Raw genomic sequence first — 20,086 nt, forward strand, 5'->3', positions numbered from 1 at the left:
GATTTATAAGGAGATACCAGCATTACTAAGTGTTGATACCATTTCATCGATCCAACAGTCAGAATCGGTGGGATTTTTTTGTCCTATATGAAACGGTACCAACACTTAGTGATGCTGGTATCCCCTTTATAAATCATGTACTAACCGAGGTGGAAAACCAAAGTAATAACTTCTCTTCACCCGCTATAAAAAGCGTTTGTAGGTGAATATCACCCACTTCCAGTCCCCCAATTTTCCTCTGCTTTATCCAATCATTGTCTCTCAATCACAACCTCAGAAGACTCAAACACTTCCAGACAGAAGCACACACACAAAAGAAGAGGGGCGTTTAGTGTTAATGGAGGTAGTACTGAATTCAGCTGGTGCTGTAAAACCGCTTCATTATGTCGTTCACAATAAACAAGTTAAACTTCATCACCACCATCACCAAACTGTTTGTTGTTGCTCCTCCTCCAGGTGAAATTCATTCATAAACCCATTCCTCTTTTTTCTTGATTTTTATGTTTTACTTGCAATTTACTTCCGTGGGTCTTCTTCAATTTACTTATTTGGTATCATCATTGTACAATCAAAAAATATCTTAGTGTTACTTCAAATTTACCATATAATGACATTTTAGGGTATTGTTAAGTTCTATAATGTTGGAGCCCCTTTGCCCAACTGCAGGGGAATGGTTAGAAATTCACCACCTTTTTGATCAATGGTAGTTCAAGTGAGGCATGATAAAGCAGGATTGGGTTGCAATTGTGTTGTGTATGAAATTGATGGTGTAGAGAGGAAGCCTTTGGATGGTTAATACATTGACTGCCTTAATGTTAGTACTTATGGAAATATATCGTATGTTGGAAATGTTATTCGAACTCCGTTTAGTTGACATGTAAGATGGAGACTAAGGCGTCTTGAAGAACCTTGAAGAAATTGGCTTCGAGGAACAATGTAGCTTTATGTAGTTGGACATTACACTATAGTTGAAAATGTAGGGGATTGAGTACTTTATAAGCCTGTTTGCTGCTCTTTCGTGTAGTTGAACTTGACATGTTTTTACATTTTTCAGGAACAATGAGAAAATCGATGGCTTATATTCAGGATTATCGCACTTTGAGTAAGTGTTTGTCTACTCTTCAAATTTTTGTTTGTGATAGCTCAGATTTGATAGTCTCAATTGAATTGTTTCTATAGGTTGGAAGATCATAAGAACATGGAAATTCTTGAAGTAAGTAAAGATTACTAAATGTTTATTCTACTTATTGTTTTTAGACAACATATCTCGCTCACTGATTTTGTTTTGTATGGGTTCATTTCAGTCATCCAGTATAGCCAAAGAGAACCAAAATGACATTTGGGAGCTTTTCAGAGAGACACAACGGAGTAAGACGATATGCCTTTACTTATTTTCATTCATGTAAAGGATAACATCTAAGATTTTTCATGCTTTATGTGTTTTGCAGATGCCCATTATGGTTTTATTTTATGTTCATGATGCATTTAATAATGGATCCACAGATATTTTGTACTTGAACAAACGTCGCCTGATTGCTTTAGAGGAGATGAAGAAAACTCAACAAGAGAAACAATCACTGCTGGATAGGGTAGAGCAGTTGGAGATAGAGCTGGCTAGCATTCAAAACAGTAGTAATTTTCTCAACCTTGAATTCTTATAAATCCGAAGCACCAAATTATGTGTTTCCACATACTGATGGTTACAGGCTTCCAGTTTACTTGTGCTCTCCTGAATTGTTGTCCAATTTGACATATTAGTGGCATCTCTCCTGTTGTGCTCAGGTCCTATTGCTGCATCAGACAAGGCAACAATGTGGCCCCAATTGCTGCTTCGAATAGATTCGATGGTCCTCACAAGGATGATTACCATAGAGGAATCTTCTAATATCAGAGGGCTAGTTATTAATAACAAAGCTAAAGTGGCTAATACTTTCTCTGATATCCAGCTTAAAGGAGATTCTGAGCTTCTAGAAGAGCTTCGGGATTTCTCTATCAAATGCAAACAGTATGTCATCTGTTAAAGTGGCATACTCATTCTTGATTCTGCTCCACTACTACAAATGTATAATCATGCTTTTTATCTCTTTGTGTGCAGAACTGGTTTCCATATTATCCATATTTGTACTGAACTGGCACCTGTGGCCTCAGTTGGATCCTTGGCATCGTATGTGACGGGCATATCTTCCGAGCTGCAGAAGAATGGAAACTTGGTTGAAGTCATTTTACCAAAGTAGGATAACAAAGATTTCATTTTTATCTCTCTATTTTGTGAAGTAATGGTTCCTACGAAGAATATGTTTTGACTTCATCGCTTGTATTCATAAATTTGGACTTAGATGAACGATTTTGTGTCTGACTCGTCGGAGTGCTCACTTTGCACAGATATGCTAGCCTAGACCTCAATGGAGTTCAAGGTTTAAGGGATACTAAGGCAGAGTTCTATTCCTACTTTGATGGTAGTTGGCATGGAAACAAAATCTGGACTGGGTGAGATATGATTTTCTTTGTTCAATTTTAGGTGCTGCTGAGTCCATGGTATCATATGGTTCAAATTTTGGTGTAGAAATGGGTTGTTGGTTAAAGGGTGACCTTGTATTCTTCTTCTTGTCAGCCTAATAGATACCTACTCTCATTGCGCTTATGTTATTATTATTTTATATGTAGTGTTGTTCATGGCATTGGAGTTACATTCATAGAGCCTGTAAATCATATGTCATATTTCAACCGTGAGATGATATATGGATACTCGGATGACTTTGAACGGTCAGTACACTTATCTCTATTATTGGTTCATGTTCGCTGTTTAATAATTTTTCAACTCCATTAGTCAACCTTGGTATTGTGACTGTACTATATTCAGTAAGTCCTCTAAAGTTGAAGCTGAATGACATTGTAATCTCACGAGCTTATTTTCTAATTGGTTGTTTTATAGATGCTTACAGATTTTCCTATTTCTCCCGTGCTTCGCTGGATTATATTTTAATTTCTGGAAAGAAACCTGCCATCTTGCATATACACAATTGGGAAACTGCAATTGTTGGGCCTCTTTTTTGGGATGGATTTGTTAATCAGGTGCAACTTGACCGCTTCTTTATCTGTCAGCAATTGCATTATTGCTTTCTTACTTCAGAATTATGAAGGAAGCAATCTATCTTATAAGTGTTGTCCATTGATTGTAGGGATTAGGAGATGCAAGAATATTGTTTACTTGTCATGACTTCAAAAATCAGGTAAATATAAAAGTTGTCCGTTTTCCTGTCTGACAGTATTAATAGGTTTATTACATACATTTTTCTTATCTTAAGGCTTTATTTTTTTAGCGTCTAGAGCATCCGGATAAACTTGCTCTATGTGGACTTGATCCTTTTCGACTTAACCGCCATGATCGATTGCAAGATAACAATAAGAAGCATCTTGTCAACATTTTGAAGGTTTGGCTTTCTACTACAGTAAAATTTATTTCACTTAAATATGGATTGTTATAAGAAAATTCAGTAGCTCTTTTAGGTAGATCTTCTTTGGTTCCACAGTTAACCACATTCTCGGGTTGTGCAGGGATCCTACTTTTAAGTTTGTTTTCTTTTCTTTTCTTACAAATGTGTTTGACCATTAACATTTCTTACTTCTGCTGTTTCTGAAAACATATTCATTGTCGGGTTGTGCAGGGTGGAATCGTGTACTCTAATAAAGTTGTAATAATGTCTCCAACTCATTCTGAGGGAAGAACAGATTCTAGTCTGAGTCATGGGTTGGAATCCACGTTAGACATCCACAAGTAAGTACACCTTACGTGCATTCTTTCACAAAATAATAGTTTGCTAGTTAATCTTAATCATCTACATTTCCTTGCTTTAAATTTTGATTCTAGGGAGAAACTGTTGCTTGCCCCATATGGATTTGATTGCAAAATATGGGATCCTTCCAAGGATACATCTCTTCCTTCAAATTATTCTGCCGATGATTTACAAGGAAAAGCTGTTTGTAAAGCTGCATTGAGGCAGCGTCTTGAATTATCCAGTCATCCATCTACAGTTGTTGTAAGTGGTACCTGCGGAATCACTCCATGAGTTCTGGAGTTTGTTTGACAAAATAAAAAATATAAAAAAGATTATGTGATGCTGGAGATATTCAGCCCTTTTGATTTATGGTTCCTTCTACTCTAGTTGAAACACTTCAAACTGGTTATGAATTCTATGATTGAATATCAGGTCGGATGCATTTGTTCAGACGTTTCAGATATTGACTTGGAGAGCCTAACGCATGTTATCCAGCTTATTTCCCAAAGGGGTGCTCAGGTGAGTTATTTTGAAATATAATTGTCTTCAATCATTTTCACCTTACCTTTCATCTTTTAAAGATTTATCAGCTTATTTATTTGTTTATGAATTCTTTCAGTTCATTCTCATGGGCTTAAGTAAAATCCCAAGCATAAACAGTGTGTTGGAATCATTCCAGAAAAGTCTTGAGGTAAAAGCTTCACCTTTTTCTAATTGTTTGTTATGTTTCTAGAAATATCCTTTAAAGGGTTAACTCATCAGCAGGCACAGTTTATGAAGCGCAGTATGTTTCATTTTTAGTTCATAATAAATGTAAACTATAAACTATTTTGTAGGATGAAGACGTGCGCATTATAAGCACGTACGATGAAGCCTTATCGCACTTGATCCTTGCAGGTGCTGATATCATCTTGTGCCCTTCTTTTCATGACCCGCTGCTACAAATGCCGGTATGTTATTTCACCTAAACATCGAGAACAACAAAATCTCAGTTAACCAGGCATTCGAATGCCTCGTTTTCTGTAAAACGAATACGTGAATTTATATTCTTAATAGCTCAAAAGCTTTCTCCCTGACCAATTTTCTTAATTTACCTTCTATTTTGCAGCATAAAGCTATCAAATATGGAGCTGCTCCAGTGGCATTAAGCTCAAATAATAAGTATAACTCTGTTAGCTGGAATACTGGCATGTCAGAGTACATCATGACCTCATTCGGTAATATGTCCCTTAGCGAAGCCCTTGACCAAATTGTAAGTGACCATTTTCTAACGCGCAATTTTTGAAATTACCTCTTTTTTGCAAGACCATGATAAGTCAGAATAGCATGAGTATCCCACTGGATTGATTGACATCGTTCAAGAGATATTGATGATGTAATCTGATTCCTGGTCTTCTTCCTCTTTTCTATTTGTAGGCAAAGAATTCATCCCAATGGAATGAGAAGATAAAGGACGGTATGACCAAGGATTTCTCATGGGGTGCAGAGTGCTATGACATACACTTGAATGCTTACACATCCATAAAAAATTTATGAAACATATATCAATTAGCCGTTACCCGTACTCCGAACCCCTGGCGGGGGTAAATATAGTATAAGCAATGTGTATCTGTAGGAAATCTGTCAGTATTATCTCCCTGTAAGCTTGTAAGTTATATGTGCCATAAGATGTAGTAAAATGTATAAGAAATGTATGGGGCTGTTAATATCCCCGCCTTATTCACCTTCGTTACCCCGTATTCTGAACCCCTTGCTGGGTAAACATAGAATAATGCGTGAACTCTGTCAGTACTACTACCTCCCTGTAAGCTTGTAAGTTGTATCTGTGATAGTAAAATGTATAAACAATGTATTGTATTGTATTTGTATGTAAACTTTGAGACTGCTGCTCTGCATTGTAGTTAAGACAATGAGGCAGAAGAGTTTGTTATGATCAGTAATAGAATTCTGCTTCCCATTGCTGCCGAAATGGACAAATTCCAGTGCACAGAGAAATGCTGGTCACTTTCAGCTCTACCAGTCTCTTATCAGGCAGCACTCTGGAAAATAAGACAATGGATGCACAGAGAATCAGCAATATAGAATTGATTAGAATCCCAGAGCCCAGAGTGACAAGAGTCCGTGTTTGGGGATTGGACGTGCAACACAAAGAGTTAAACTGAAGTCTCCTAATCTATTATCCTATTAGAAAGAACCAAAGCCGGACTAAAAATGAGAGATTGAGTTCTATTTTTCTATCTTTGTCTCCTCCCACGCAAAGAATAAAGCAATTACTCAATCTCTTGATTCTTAATTCCTTCAAAAAGAACATTCGATACTTGATTTTGGGTCCTTTTATTTATTGGTTAGGTTTTTATTTCACAGTACAAGTGATGTTGTTGTGACCGACTGATGGGATGGGAGCTCAAAAAAGTATACATGCAGGAAAAGGTGTGTAATTTCTGTAATGTTGGGAGAAACCCAGGATGTTAATTGTATCTGAAATTAGAAATTTGTGGTTTCTGATTGACAATTTTTTGTGGAACAGCAAAGATAGATGTAAATGTTGATTTCACTCACAAACTATGTGCTGCTTTGATGCTTCATCACTTCAGGTTCCGTTATTCATTCTTCATCTTACTTTTATTGTATTTATCTTAATCATTCCTATGTTATTGATTGGAATTTGCGTTTTTCTTTGTATTTAGGAATTCTGGCAATCCCCTTTCACAGATTATTGGGAGGTATGGCGTTAACGTATCTTTCTGGGTTCTAATTTTGTTTATGTGATGAAAATTTTGTTCAAATTTGTGTTGGTGTAATGGGTGTGATGAAATTGGTGCAGTATTCGTTGCATCAATTGGTTCTAATTCATCAATCAATTTCTTGTTTTTATATTCAGTTTCTTGGTTGATTCTTAAAATTTTCATTCTTTTTTTGTTATTACCCTAGTCTTTGCATTAAGCATCCAAGTGTATTTGGTGGGAGCGAAAAGCTCGATGTATCCTGGGATAAAGGTTTATATGATTCGAATGTATTGGTAGCTTACCGGAGGCCACGGCCAGAATGGCTTTCACAACAGTCTTTTGTTGTCCAGGTGAGTTACGTATTTATGTGGAGTTTGCTTCATGTCTAATGTGGCTTAACCAATTGACTATGGGTATATAATATCTTGTAAACTGAAGTGAGTTAAATTGCTCTCTTTTTTCAACTGCTCATGAGCTCGATCTGATTAGAGTTTTGGTATCTCGCGCAGCACTCGATATCGCCAGAAATTGGGGTCCATGGTTTTCCAGTTGATAACTTTTCACGGTCAGGAAGTGGTGGTGTCAACCTGCGTCGATTTTCTGCTGGCGTGGATCTCAATGAGCCTGCAAGTTCGCACTGGAGCAGCACAACCAGCATAAAATTCGAGGTGGATGTTTTTTTATGTTTATTCTTTGAGTATGTTACCTAGTTTTCATGCCAGATAGGACTCATTCCTAGTTGTTCATATGTTCTTCTGTGTATCAGCATGTTCGTCCAGTCAACGATGATGGTCGATCCATTACCAGAGACTTAGATGGATTTCCCGTAACTTGCAGGTAAACACAGGCCTAAATCCAATGTTCAATAACTAAAACAATTTCTATGCTAATTCTCCTCATTTTACTCTTACGCAGTGGCAGTCCTCATGACAGTATGGTGGTCTTGAAGCAGGAATCTCGCTATGCAAAAGCCAATGACCGCAGTTTCTCCCAGGTAAATTTCATCTAAATGTCTATCTGAAACTCATCAATGCTTTCTTATTTTCATTTTGATGCAACTGGCTTTCTCATCAATTACTGTTACTTTTTTGTCACTATAGTTGAGTCTTCAAATAGAGCAAGGGGTTCCGGTTTTGTCCAAGTGGTTAATTTTTAACAGATTCAAATTCGTGGCATCAAAGGGAGTTAAAGTTGGACCAGCATTATTACTGGCTAGGTAAAGTCTTAACAAGTCATTGGATCGAGATGAACATAATCGTATATTATTCATTACCCATCCTTGCATCGCCTTACATTTCCATCTGACAGCCTTACAGGTGGTTCCATTGTAGGGGACATGGCTCCATATCAAGCATTTGCTATTGGGGGTCTAGGCAGTGTCAGAGGATATGGTGAAGGTGCAGTCGGAACTGGAAGATCATGTCTTATTATGAACAGTGAATTAACGTTACCAGTGGTATGAAATACTTCAGCATTTTAGACACCTTCTTTCTTGGAGGGTTGTTTATTTTCATATCGACAGCGGATGTTGATATGCAAAACAGAAGTCCAAATCTGTAACTTTTGACATTTGTTTTTGTTGTGTTCAGAACAAGGTGTTGGAATGTGCAGTATTCCTGGATTCAGGAACGGACTTGGGTTCTGGTCGCCATGTCCCTGGTGAGCTCACTGTTTTCTCAATAGCTTTCAACTTTCTCTTCGCGAAATGATTCTTTTTTTCCTTCCTCAGTTACTGATAACTTGAGTACCTTCGGAAATTTTCAGGCAATCCTGCGCTCAGGCATGGCAAACCTGGTACAGGGATTGGGTGTGGATATGGTCTCCGGTTAAAATCACGGATGGGTCAGTTCCAGGTTGATTATGCCATCAATGCCTTTCAGCAAAAGACTGTTTATTTCGGTGTCAGTAATATTGTTTCGTAAAGCACTGTGGAGACAGAAATTCATTTACTCAAAAGTTCAAATTCTTTGAAGGAAGTCCAAGATTTTGGGTCCGGGTAGGTGGTGCTTAAAGAACATTGTGCTGCTTGTGCACCAAATGAAGATAGAACATATGAGTCGTATACTCTGTATTGGCAGAAAATGTTTCGCAGGAGATCAAGACCACCGCAGGGATTGCACGGAATTGGTCTGTGCACAAAAAGTGACTCAACTACATGAGTTTAATAGTTTTAGTTAGCGACACAATATAGAAGAAACAATAATGCATCTTTCTGAATCTCGATCAGTGTTCCTTGGATATTGTGTGTTTTATATTGAAAGTATGATGGATGCTCATGATTTAGAAGAAGAAAAAAACAGTAAAAAAGAAATGCTGGCTATGGGGTTCGAACCCATGCGCACTTATGTGCAGAAGATCTTAAGTCTTCCCCCTTAACCACTCGGGCAAACCAGCTCCGTGATACATTCTCCCTGCGCTTTTTATGAATAAACCCAATTCCGCTTTTTGAGACCCTATCAACTGTAATGAATCGTCAGGAGCTGGCTTGAAAAAAATAATGCGGTGAGCGTGGATCGAACACGCGACCTTCAGATCTTCAGTCTGACGCTCTCCCAACTGAGCTATCCCCGCAATACATGTACCAATATCAATTGTTCTCTCAACACCAGCACACTATTTTCTCTAAATGAGGTTAATGCTTACAAGCTGCACATTACCAAGCAGTCTTAGGCAAACCTGAAAAGGAAAAGCACCACAATACTATAAATTATGAAAAAAGCTATGAAGTTAAACAAACACCAGATTCCTGGAGAAATATTATCTTTATTATAACTTGTTATGAACTCCTTTCAGCTGTTAATTTGCAAAATCCATGACAATGCAAATCCAAGTACAACTCAATAACTAAAAAGATCAATTTAAGTTACGATTTCATCGAATTGTGCCTTGAACTAAACTCATCAAACATCCCCACAAGGGATGTACATGGTTAAGAAGAAAGAAAAAACAGGGTCCAAGTTAGGGACAGAAAAAGAATGAATGTAAAAATGTTACCTACAAAAATTCAGATATAAAAAACATATATTAACAATAAACAGACCTAAAATGAGAAAAAGAAGAAAAAAAATGAAGGAAAAATGATACAATGATTTGTGTCAGAAGACAACAAACTCTATGGCAGCTACTATGTGAACAAGGTAACCACATCTCTTCTGTAACCTCTAACCATCAACAGCCTAGGAACATTCTCCACCAATAAATCCATATACTCCATGTAAAAATACGGCGGATGATTCAGTGGTGGCGGTGGTAAACTCACTAACACCACAGCCGCCATTCTAGAGTATCTTAATATCGTCGAGTTTAATTTCAGAGTTGTATACAGAAATTTCTCAATCTGTTGTTCATTCACAATAACGCGTTTACCATCTGCCATTAATGGAGTCCCCTCATTTCGAGCTCTTTCCTTCATCTCCCCCAAATATGAAGCAATTCGTCTTTGGGCACTGGTAAATGCCTCTATGGAATCATCTTGTTGAGGAGGACCACCTTCCACTTGCACTTCCCATGACTTCATCGTAATGACAATCACCTCAGCTTGCATTCTCAAATCATATAGAAATTTTTTAACGTCCGCTTTGAGTTCCTCTGCCTCTATATCTTCCTCTGCGATACAAAAAACCTGTATTTTGCAGCTTTCGAAGGTTTCTTTAGTGAGAAGTAGCTGAGAGAGAAGAAGCATGAGACCACCATCCCTGACGATCCAGTACAGATCTATTGTACCATACTGTTTTTGGTACTCATTAGGCCACTCATCTAAACCCTTAACAATCACAACGGCTTTATTTGCAACAATGCAGTCATTTATGATGCCAACAAAGGTAGCTGGGATCTCAAATAGGTTCTCCCGTCTCCAGATTTCCGGGTACCGCATCACTACAATGTTGGGCTTGAGATTTCCAAGTCCCATAGTTTGAACAATTCCGCGAAAGCCATCAGCCATGTTTGGGGCAACGATAATTTCTGCTACACCTTCACATCGCTTGTACTCAATGTAGGTGCTCAGCTGACGGCACGCAGTTTTTGCATCCTCTGCACAATCATGGTAGTCCCCATCGAGGATAGAGACGAAGATTGACATACCACGGCCTTTCTTTTTCATGCAGTTAGCGAAGTCCGCAAGTTTTGGATGGCAGGGGACATTCTCTGGTAGCTTTCCCCATGGTCGGCAGAATATGAGAGGGATTGGATACCAGTTTTTAGGGTGGACATTATTTGCTGAGAGAAAAGACATTATATGAGGAATAGTTAGTATAGACTTGAAAACATGAAAATGGAACTGAATGAACTTAAGATATTAATATAATACCTCCTAGGGATCGAAGACTTCGGAGGGCAAGTTGGAAATATGCACTCTTAAAACCATCACCCCAATCACCAGCTTTCCCTTTAAGGCTCACATAATAATATATAAGGCTGGCAAGTGCTAGAGAGACTACCGTGAAAGACCACGAGATCAAGAACATGATCACTGCATCGGCAACAAAATGAAGAGCATGAAAAGGAATCATCTGAAAACATGCAAATATGAAGACGAAGTGGAAGCAGGGTCCCCCAGGGAGTAACCCCATGCAATAAGCGCGTTCTCCTAATAATGCAGATCACCTTTACCGAAGATCATCCTACTGAGCGAATATGTATGTGCATCATCATTTCAATTAAAAATAACAGCCACTAAGTCGTTAATTCTCAATGGCAATCAACGGATGATAAGGCACAAGATTTACAATAGGTTGGTTTCAGAGAGGATGATCCACATGGTTAAGAGAAATTCACAAGACCTTGGATAATCTCCATATCGACTCGATAAGCCACTGGGAACCCTATGCTATTTGTCTGAATAAGTGTTTTGTGGATCCTTTCTCAAAGGGAGATCAGCTTACCAATGCAAAGTGACGCTCCAACAAGAGAGAGGCTCCAGTGGTGAAACTTCCATCTAGGGCGCCAGCTAGGAGCGTCTAGAAGGTCCAAAAGGAAACAAGATAGATTTACGCCCGCATAACAGAGTAGGAAAAACATGGTTATCGTCGGTGTGATAAGATCTAGGTTCCCCATCACCACACAAATCATACAGATGAAGGCAGTAAAAAGAGTAGCAAGGTGGGGTTCACCCCCATCAGCAACCTTGAAATAATTAAGGACTGGTAGAATGTCGTCATTAGCTATAGCCGCGAGTAATCTTGGAGCACCTGTCAGGCTTTGAAGTGCTGCTCCTAAAGTGGAAAGAATGATTCCAACATATATAACAGCAGGAATAGGCCACGCAACGGTAGCTGTAAGTAGCCTGCAAGAAATTCAGTTAGCGTACGAGTTAGGACTAAGAAAAGTAGCTTTGACATTTATAAGTACCCCTCAAAATAGATAACGGATACAAACTCCAGAATGCCCTGATTCTCAGTAAATGACGACTCCAAGTTGGCCCTGCAGGCCACAGTGTGAGAATGATGACTCCAATAGAAAATTCTCACCTGTCTTTTAAAAGCTTCTCTCTTGTTGCAAGAGCTCCAAAGAACAAAACAGATACTAGATATAGCGCAGAGGTCACAAGAGTTGCAGACAAGGTTCCGACAGGAATGGACCGCTGAGTGTCTTTTAATGACGCAGAGCGATTTGAACCAGCCATAATTCCCGTCACAGCAGGGAAGAAGAGACCTACCAATGCACTGAAAGCAGTGAAAAGGATTGTTTGTCAGGAAATTTGATTATTTAGCTTCTCCAATCACCCCATATGAACAATGAGATAAAATCCACCAAAACTGGGAAGCTCTTCGATTTACAACATCTCTATCAGTGGTTGAAAAGAAAATGCAGACTTCAAATTGAAATTTCCCCACATCTTCGTATCATATATTTTTCTCCGAGCATAATTTAGAAAAAACAAAAAAGATAACTTGAAGCAACTAGAAATCACCTTAAATTTAACGCAATGATGAATGGAACTGTTATTAGTTAATGATAATATCAATATCATATAATTATGACTGCGAAAAGTGTTATCAAATAATAAAATAGTCAAACAACATATACTTACTTAAAATTCCAGTAACTCGATCCCTCGGGATCAGGTACTCCAGCACTGTTGGTGCGTTGATACTCTGAACTCCAATTATCTTTAAATGTTTCAGCACTCAACCCCGTGACTCCAGCTGCCAGCAAGACAGAAAAAAGGATATGTATCAGTACTCTGCCTTTTTAAATCATCCTTAGTGGTCAACTATAAGTCCACCTTTTCCATCATAAAAACAAAACCAATACAAACTACTGTTGAAAAAAAAAAGTGCCAAGAAAGTGAAACTCACGTGAAGGATAGTCTTTCTTCGCTGCAAACATCCCAACAAATATGCAAAATATTGAAAGTAGGACAGGTACAAGAAAAGCAGGCGCAACCTTGTTGATAATTTTTACTCCCCCAAACACAATAAAACATAAGATAATAGTTACGACAAGTCCATATACTTGAAGGTCATGAAGATTTGGAGTTTGAATATGTTCTGCAGCTCCTGAAGTAGCATTGACACTTGTTATGCTCCCTACATTCACAAAATCAGGAGGCACTTCTTAGCAGATGGTACTCCACTTAATGTCACCATTACGAAAATTAAATAAACCTGTCTGTCAAACAGTATTTATCAATCTTACCACCTAAAGAAAAAACAATCCATAAAAGAAAAGGGAGAACAGAAAAAAAATATATATATTTTAGCCTATTTAACCAATTAGGTGTCTGTTATATTGCTACGAAACTAGCATTACCAAAGCAGTGGGCAGAACACAATTATATCTAAATTACACACTTGAGATGTCAACTGATTCAAACCATTACCTTTGAAAATCCCGGCAGCCGGCACAGCATCTAAAAAGGTTTCCACTGCCCCCAAAACATACCTGAAACAAACAATTAACGAACCAAATAAGTATTTGCTAGATCAATGTGTAATTCGACTGCTCTTCCTAAAAAAAAGAAACAAGGTAATTCATCAGAAAATATAAATGAGGAGGCCGTAACAGAAGATAATATCATATTAAAACCTACAGACAGCCTCAGCTACTGTACTCAAGTCTCAGGACATCATTAGAAAAAAAAATCACACTTACATGGATCCGGCAACTGCGTTCCCGAGGAAAAAGCACAGCCCAATACTAACACCAACCTCTGGACCAAGTGCTCGACCAATTAAATAATATGGTCCACCACCCTATATAAAAAATGAAAGAGATGAAGAACAAAACACTAGCAGCTGCTTCATCAAAGGCTAGGATAAATGTTGGTAGGATCACTTTATATACTAGGCTAGTGACAAGGTGTATATAAGCGATGGACAGTTGTAGAAACTATTTTTGTCTCCAAGTGTATCAAAAGTTGCAGTTTATCACTAATAACAGCACATGTAACATTATCACTACCTTCATTGCGCCATTAGTAGCTATTGCACTTAATGATATGGACGTCAAAAAAGTGCACAAGCCACAAAAAGAAACCAGCAATAGTGACTCCCATATGCCTGCCATACCAACAATCCTGCAAACAGTAGGTTCGAAACCACTCATTATTTCCACGTATTACAACTAGAATAGAAAAAGATAATCCTAATGGTGAAAGAATAGCAAAAACATATTGAGGGATGCATATGACGGCCATAACTTACTAGAAGCTGAAAGAAAGGATACAATAGTTCTGAGCTAAATAAATGATAGAAACTTGATAAAGGTGGTCAAAATAAAATTTTGTCACTCGGAGCTACTTAGTTAGACTCAAAATCTGCCGTGGTTCAGGCTCGCAGTACCTCAAGCCGTACCAGGGTAGATCTTAAAGTGCTTTCAAGTTCTAACTAAGAATTAGGGAGGGGAAACATCCTATGTTGTGGGTATAACTCATTTGGAATAACAAGGTTCTCGAATGATATCACCACAGTTGAAGCACCTGCGTGGCTGCATTGGAATCATAAGAATATACATTTATGGGAGTTTCAAGGGAACTCTATTTGCTCAAGTGTCTCAAAGGTAAGATAATTAGTCATACATTTACAGACCAGAATCAATAAGTCATAGATTCATAGCAATGGATTGCTTTGATGGTAGCTAGACCATCCACCTAAGGAACTCGACAAGAACCCAACTTGATTCCACAGACATTAGCAAAGTGGGGTATGTGATGCAGGTGATCAGACTATACCATATACAAGTACAATTCAGCAAGATCAAATTTAGAGAAATCCATGATCTTTTCTAATTTCACATGCTACAATATGAGTTTCTACCATTTCACTTTACACATTGAGATTTGAATCCAAACAAAATGCATCAGCACGAACTGTTCATATCTTTTGGACTGACTTATAAAATTCACTCGACATAAGTTCACAAACAATTTACTACCTCAAATTTGTTCACGTGGTATCAGGAGACAGTTAAATGATAGTGGTAAGCCTGCACATGCAGATCACATGACTAAACAGTCAGACAAGTAAAGATTGTCTTACCAGGAAAACCGAATATAGTATATAATTCCCAAAATATTCTGCAAGCAAGGTACAAACACACCCATCATAGTCCCCATTTTGAGATCATTTGGCTGCACAGTAAAACAAATTGAATCAGCCAAAAAGTTATAAGGCAGATCAATTGCCGAAGTCAAGGGGAATACTCTACTGGATGCATGAATAAAAAATTACTATGTCAAAAACTATTGCTTAAACTGGTGAGCACAAAATTTAATTAGAGAACAAGAGCCATTGTGATGGCAACATGCACAATAGCGAAGAGCATAATGCACCTTAGGGAGTCCAAGTGTGATAGAAACGTCTTCCCCATCTCTTGGACTTGAAGGTGCCGCTAGTTGTTCACCTGTCATGCTGGAGAACACATAGACGATTATATAAACCCCTACGCTGTCCAACTACACAAACAAAATATACTTGACGGAACTATACATAATATGTGAATCTTTGCTTTTCTTTATGACAAACGGGGCTAAAACTTGAGGAATTAATCTTTCATCAGATAAAGTGTAAAGTGATAACACGAGATAAATCAGGTACCTCTTGAGACCCAGAATATTTACAAGAGAATCAAAACCAAACAACTCCAATTTGGAATCTCTCTGAGGCCTATCTTGATTTCCACGTGAAGGAGATGATGTTTCTCCGGCATCGAGTTTTATATTTCTGTAAATTGTATAAGAATGAAGACGTGTGTGTTAGTCAGATGACCAAAAAGCAGTGACCCCAAAAAAAATAGTTATTGGTGGTTTATGCTCAGACTAATACATCAACCATCAAAGATTGTAGAGGGCACTTTGAACCCAAAAGACAACAGGAAAATGATAATCAAACTTAAGAAGATTTTTTAGTCCTGCAGAAGACACCTGAAGCAGGTGTCACTGGATAATCTTGTTTATGTTTCCTATCCGAGAAAACTAGGGACCTAATCATACAGGGTCCAGCAAACCATGCATGTCAATTACAGTGAATAGGGTAGCAATGGAAAGCTCAGAGTTCTAAGCATACATGGGCTGTTCCTTTTGTTTTCAGTAACATATTTCTCCTGTACACACACTCAACACTCAAACTTGATTATTCACCAGCTTACACATGAGCATAAAACAACTTATCAATAGCTTGTTTTTTCAAGGCGAACATTAGTATTTAGCAATGTGGGAAAACATTATAATCAGTGACTAACTATCCCATAAGACCCAAATGGAAAGTACATTTAGACCAACTAACATGAAACTATTCCCACACACTAGCACAACCAGCAATGTACATCAATCAAATCAACTAAAACTCCCTCAATAAAATTTCATCCCAAATATAATCTATCCAGTAATTCAATTAATCAATTCCATCCCAAAATTGCTCTCTCTTTCTTCCTATTTATCATTTTCTCATTTTCGAAAACATGATAATTCATTTTTATTATCCAATTATACAGAAATTAACCCTAAATCAATAATGAATGATAGGAAAACTTACTTTAATGGATTACTGGGAACGGGTAAACCACCGGAAGAAGGTGGTGGAGGAGCAGAAGATGCTCCACCTCCTCCTCCTCCAGATTCTAAAGAAGTCATTTCAAGAACAGCACGATCATGAGCCACCACCGGTGTATATTGCCTCCGACCACCAACAACAGTTTGATGAGATACGGGTATATGATGATGATGATTATCATCATCTTGATTTTCTATCTCCCCATTCTCCATCGGATCTAATCAACTCAAATCACAAAATGGTTATTGATTCCACAGAGAGATTCAGATCTGGTGGAGGAGAGATGGAAGCGAATGATCGTGGAGAAGAAGAAGCAGAGGGAGGAAAAATATTTTGGATGAAATTTCAATTTAACGACTAAAATAGATGGATCTGATGTTTATTTGTTTTTTTAGGTTAAGTGCGTATTATGCAAAGTGACTTGCTTTTTCTACATACTTAGCCTAGAAGTAGATGGATGTGCACCTATTGGCTATTGGTGCCATTCCGATAGCCAAGTTGGGTCAGGGCCCTGGCATTAATGTCTTTGCTTGCATATGTCAGGTAAGAGCAAGCCTAGGCTGGGAAAATGAGAAAATTTGTCCATCCCCAAGCACGGTGACACAGGCAAATTCGCAAACCGGATCAGTAAAGGCTTATGTAATGCAAAGTGACACCTATTTAGGAATGATTTTTTTAGAGACCATGGTTCTTTTGAGGGGACCATGGTTTTATTAGGCCATCTTCTTTATAGTGATAAGGGGTGTCCTAAAACGTTGAAATGACTAACCTATTCTTAACCTAATTTAATTTAAAACCAACCTAATAACCACCTATATATATAACCACCACCTGCACCCACCACCGCCGATTACCACCACCACCACCTCCGATTATCACCACCACCAATCACTGATTACCACCACCACCACCGCCCACCACCTCCGACTATCACCACCACCAACCACTGATTACTACCACCACCTCCTCCCACCACCACCGCCACCGCCTATTTAAAAAATGTAACAACATCAATGCAATCACAATTAAGTTCGGTTACATAATAATTTTATCGAGTGTAAAAGACGTCAGCCGCAACCTGATTCTGCCATGGGACCACTCTGGAGGTATTTTCCAACAAACCCTTCACTTTAATTTGATTTTGATTGCTTCAATCGAATAGAAATCATCAAAATAGGGTTTTAATAGGAGTTACAGAGCCATGTTCGGTTAGGCCGATTTTCCAAAAAACCCTAGTTTACTAACCGAACTTCTTGAAAATGAAGAACACGAAGAACAGTTCGGTTCTATTGGATTTAAAACTAAGTCACCGAACTCTCTGTTCGGTTGTTTCGCAAAAAATTTTAAAACTACAAAGTAACCGAACTCCACCCTTAGAACCGAAAAAACAAATCCAATCTAACCGAACTGTGTTATTGTGGCCACTATGTTGAGTTCCAAAATAACCGAACTTAGCCAATAGAGTTCGGTTTGTTCGCAGAAACTTTTAAAACTACAAAGTAACCGAACTTAGCCAATAGACGCTGGAACTTCACATTTTTTTTGCTTGATAAGTTCGGTAACCAAAGTTTGGTTGGTTAGCTGTTAGGTTCAAGTTTGCAAAAGAACCGAACTTTGTAAACTTATATACTCTTATATTACGTAAAGTTCGGTTAGATCAAAAGTGCATGGAGTTTGCGAACCAACCGAACTTTGTACACCAAAGTTCGGTTAGTTGAGAACCAACCGAACATAACGCTGTAACTCCTAGAAATTCTATTATTTGAGAGTTCGGTAACCTGCGCGTTTGGAACAAGTAACCGAGGTACACTTTCAGATGAGTTCGGTTACTTGTTCATCTCACGGGGCAACCGAACTACAGCTTCAGATGAGTTCGGTTACTTGTTCTTCATATAAAGTAACTGAACTGTTCAAAACCCAGTTCAAATCCGGATCATTTTGAAGATTAATAAATATTCTAGGAGAGGATGGAGATGAAGAATCAAATGAGTTTTCATCATTTGAATACTCAAACTTAGTGAATTGGAAAGAAAAAAATATTTTCAATGTTTTTCTCCTTCATCTTCTCTAACTCTACTCTCTCAATAATTCTACTCAACTAATAATAAACCCATCTTTTAATATAATCTCACTAATTGTTTTTAACTAAATCATTCACTAATCATAACCTAAAATTAATTAAGAGGGTAGATTAGATATTAAATAAATAACTAGATATGGGGTGACCTAAAATTACTTCTAATGCCTTTACCCAAAATAAAACCATGGTCCCCAAAAAAATCGTTCCTATTTAGTGCCATTCTGATAGCCAGTTGGATCAGGGGCCTGGTTTGAGTGGGCAACTGAGACAATAAGTGGGCAAATGAGAAAACTCATACATTCACATTGTACAGTGGAGCAGGCAAACTGGCAAAGTGGATAGGCGAAGGCTCGTATCAGAGCATATATAAATTTCTGCCTCGAATTGAGTTGATCAACTCAACTTGAGACGATTAATTGAGACTTGGACGATCGACCAAGTCTAGGTTGAGATGATCAACCTAGACTAGGCTGATAATGGCTAGTTTATCCAACGGTTTTAATTTCTTCACCTATAAATTAAATTCTTTTCACTTCCAAATCACACCTTTTACATCCATAATTTAAAAAAAAAAAATCTCTTCCAATCTCAATCACTTCCAACTTCTTTCAAAAATCAAACAAATCTCTTCTGGTCTTAAACTTTCTCTTATAATGTCAAACAAATCTCTTCCAAAATGGTAGGATTCATCACAGACAAAATATCCTCCAACCAAAAATGGTTAATCACCAAAAGTTCGCGGTCCACGGTATAGTCAAGATGAAGATAAAGCTATTTGGAGAGCTTATGTAGTTTTTACTCCAACATAACACGCTTTGGGGGAATATTTCTAAACATTTTTTTTCAGGAAACTGGGAATACAAAAACTCGTGATGTTGTTGGGTTGTCATGTAAATTTAATACGAGCATCAAAGACATGAACAATTGAGAAGCTTTGATGATGCAAATCAATTGTTGTGAAATGAGCAGTGAGGCTGAAATCGATGCGATAAGTAGTATTTGAATTTGTTTAATTGATATTTAAAATATGTATGTTTGTTATCGTAATTTCAAACCGAAGCGACGAAAAACTCGAGAGGAATGACGAAAAATAAGAAATACGAGTTTCTAATATGAAGCGTATGAATTGATGTAACCTGATTTGTTTATTGAATATCAAGTACTAAAGAAATCGTCATACGAGACTCAAATATTTCTCAACGATGTGAATATCCTTATTCTTTACCAGAAACAAACTCAAAACCCTCAATGGAACACTGGCAGATTCCAACGTGGTAATCTTAATGTTAATGGAAATATATAAAGATATGATAAATCAGGTAACAAAATTAAGAGTATTAAGGAACAGAAAGGGAGCTCAAGTCTCATTCACGTGGACCATTAAATATGCATTTTCGCCAGTCTCCATTGGACTTTCTCTAAGTTGGTGATATTTAGTGATATATGGAGTTGTATGGTGATGTTGTATGGAGCGGAATGTTGGGCGACTAAAAACCAACACATCAGAGAGCT

General features: G+C 37.8%; 3 protein-coding genes and 2 non-coding genes across 6 annotated transcripts; 2 read left to right on the forward strand and 3 right to left on the reverse strand.

Annotated features, from left to right (window-relative positions):
- Positions 1-234: 234 nt before the first annotated feature.
- On the forward strand, positions 235-5,712 carry LOC113312415 (probable starch synthase 4, chloroplastic/amyloplastic). Of its 2 annotated transcripts, none has more exons than XM_026561169.1 (19): positions 235-456; positions 1,055-1,102; positions 1,180-1,213; positions 1,305-1,368; positions 1,504-1,632; positions 1,783-2,005; positions 2,096-2,230; positions 2,383-2,487; positions 2,665-2,763; positions 2,943-3,072; positions 3,180-3,230; positions 3,321-3,431; positions 3,666-3,775; positions 3,869-4,037; positions 4,209-4,295; positions 4,396-4,467; positions 4,613-4,726; positions 4,885-5,028; positions 5,193-5,712. In XM_026561169.1, exons 1-19 carry the CDS (start codon positions 338-340, stop codon positions 5,310-5,312), a joined length of 2,064 nt encoding a protein of 687 aa, XP_026416954.1. In that variant the 5' UTR covers positions 235-337; the 3' UTR covers positions 5,313-5,712. The 2 variants fall into 2 exon arrangements, with proteins under 2 accessions (XP_026416954.1, XP_026416962.1); XM_026561177.1 differs by having other exon boundaries at positions 409-456; positions 1,449-1,632.
- A 174-nt stretch (positions 5,713-5,886) lies between these two features.
- LOC113312429 (outer envelope protein 80, chloroplastic-like) lies at positions 5,887-8,813 on the forward strand. The gene is made up of 11 exons (XM_026561186.1): positions 5,887-6,206; positions 6,304-6,370; positions 6,464-6,499; positions 6,708-6,852; positions 7,012-7,170; positions 7,269-7,339; positions 7,418-7,496; positions 7,603-7,718; positions 7,811-7,958; positions 8,092-8,161; positions 8,267-8,813. The coding sequence occupies exons 1-11, from the start codon at positions 6,173-6,175 to the stop codon at positions 8,422-8,424; spliced, it is 1,083 nt and encodes a 360-aa protein (XP_026416971.1). The 5' UTR covers positions 5,887-6,172; the 3' UTR covers positions 8,425-8,813.
- On the reverse strand, positions 8,814-8,896 carry TRNAL-UAA. The gene has a single exon. It is a non-coding gene; the product is annotated as a tRNA-Leu (tRNA).
- Positions 8,897-9,000: 104 nt separating this feature from the next.
- On the reverse strand, positions 9,001-9,073 carry TRNAF-GAA. The gene has a single exon. It is a non-coding gene; the product is annotated as a tRNA-Phe (tRNA).
- A 260-nt stretch (positions 9,074-9,333) lies between these two features.
- LOC113312439 (cation-chloride cotransporter 1-like) lies at positions 9,334-16,850 on the reverse strand. Its single transcript, XM_026561195.1, has 13 exons — positions 16,477-16,850; positions 15,541-15,666; positions 15,276-15,354; positions 14,983-15,074; positions 13,907-14,021; positions 13,598-13,698; positions 13,326-13,387; positions 12,802-13,032; positions 12,534-12,648; positions 11,971-12,165; positions 11,386-11,786; positions 10,812-10,973; positions 9,334-10,720 (listed from the first exon to the last, which is right to left on the reverse strand). The coding sequence occupies exons 1-13, from the start codon at positions 16,704-16,706 to the stop codon at positions 9,627-9,629; spliced, it is 3,003 nt and encodes a 1,000-aa protein (XP_026416980.1). The 5' UTR covers positions 16,707-16,850; the 3' UTR covers positions 9,334-9,626.
- Between the last annotated feature and the right edge of the window lie 3,236 nt (positions 16,851-20,086).

The sequence above is a fragment of the Papaver somniferum genome, chromosome 1, assembly GCF_003573695.1.
Source record: "Papaver somniferum cultivar HN1 chromosome 1, ASM357369v1, whole genome shotgun sequence".
Taxonomy (NCBI): domain Eukaryota; kingdom Viridiplantae; phylum Streptophyta; class Magnoliopsida; order Ranunculales; family Papaveraceae; genus Papaver; species Papaver somniferum.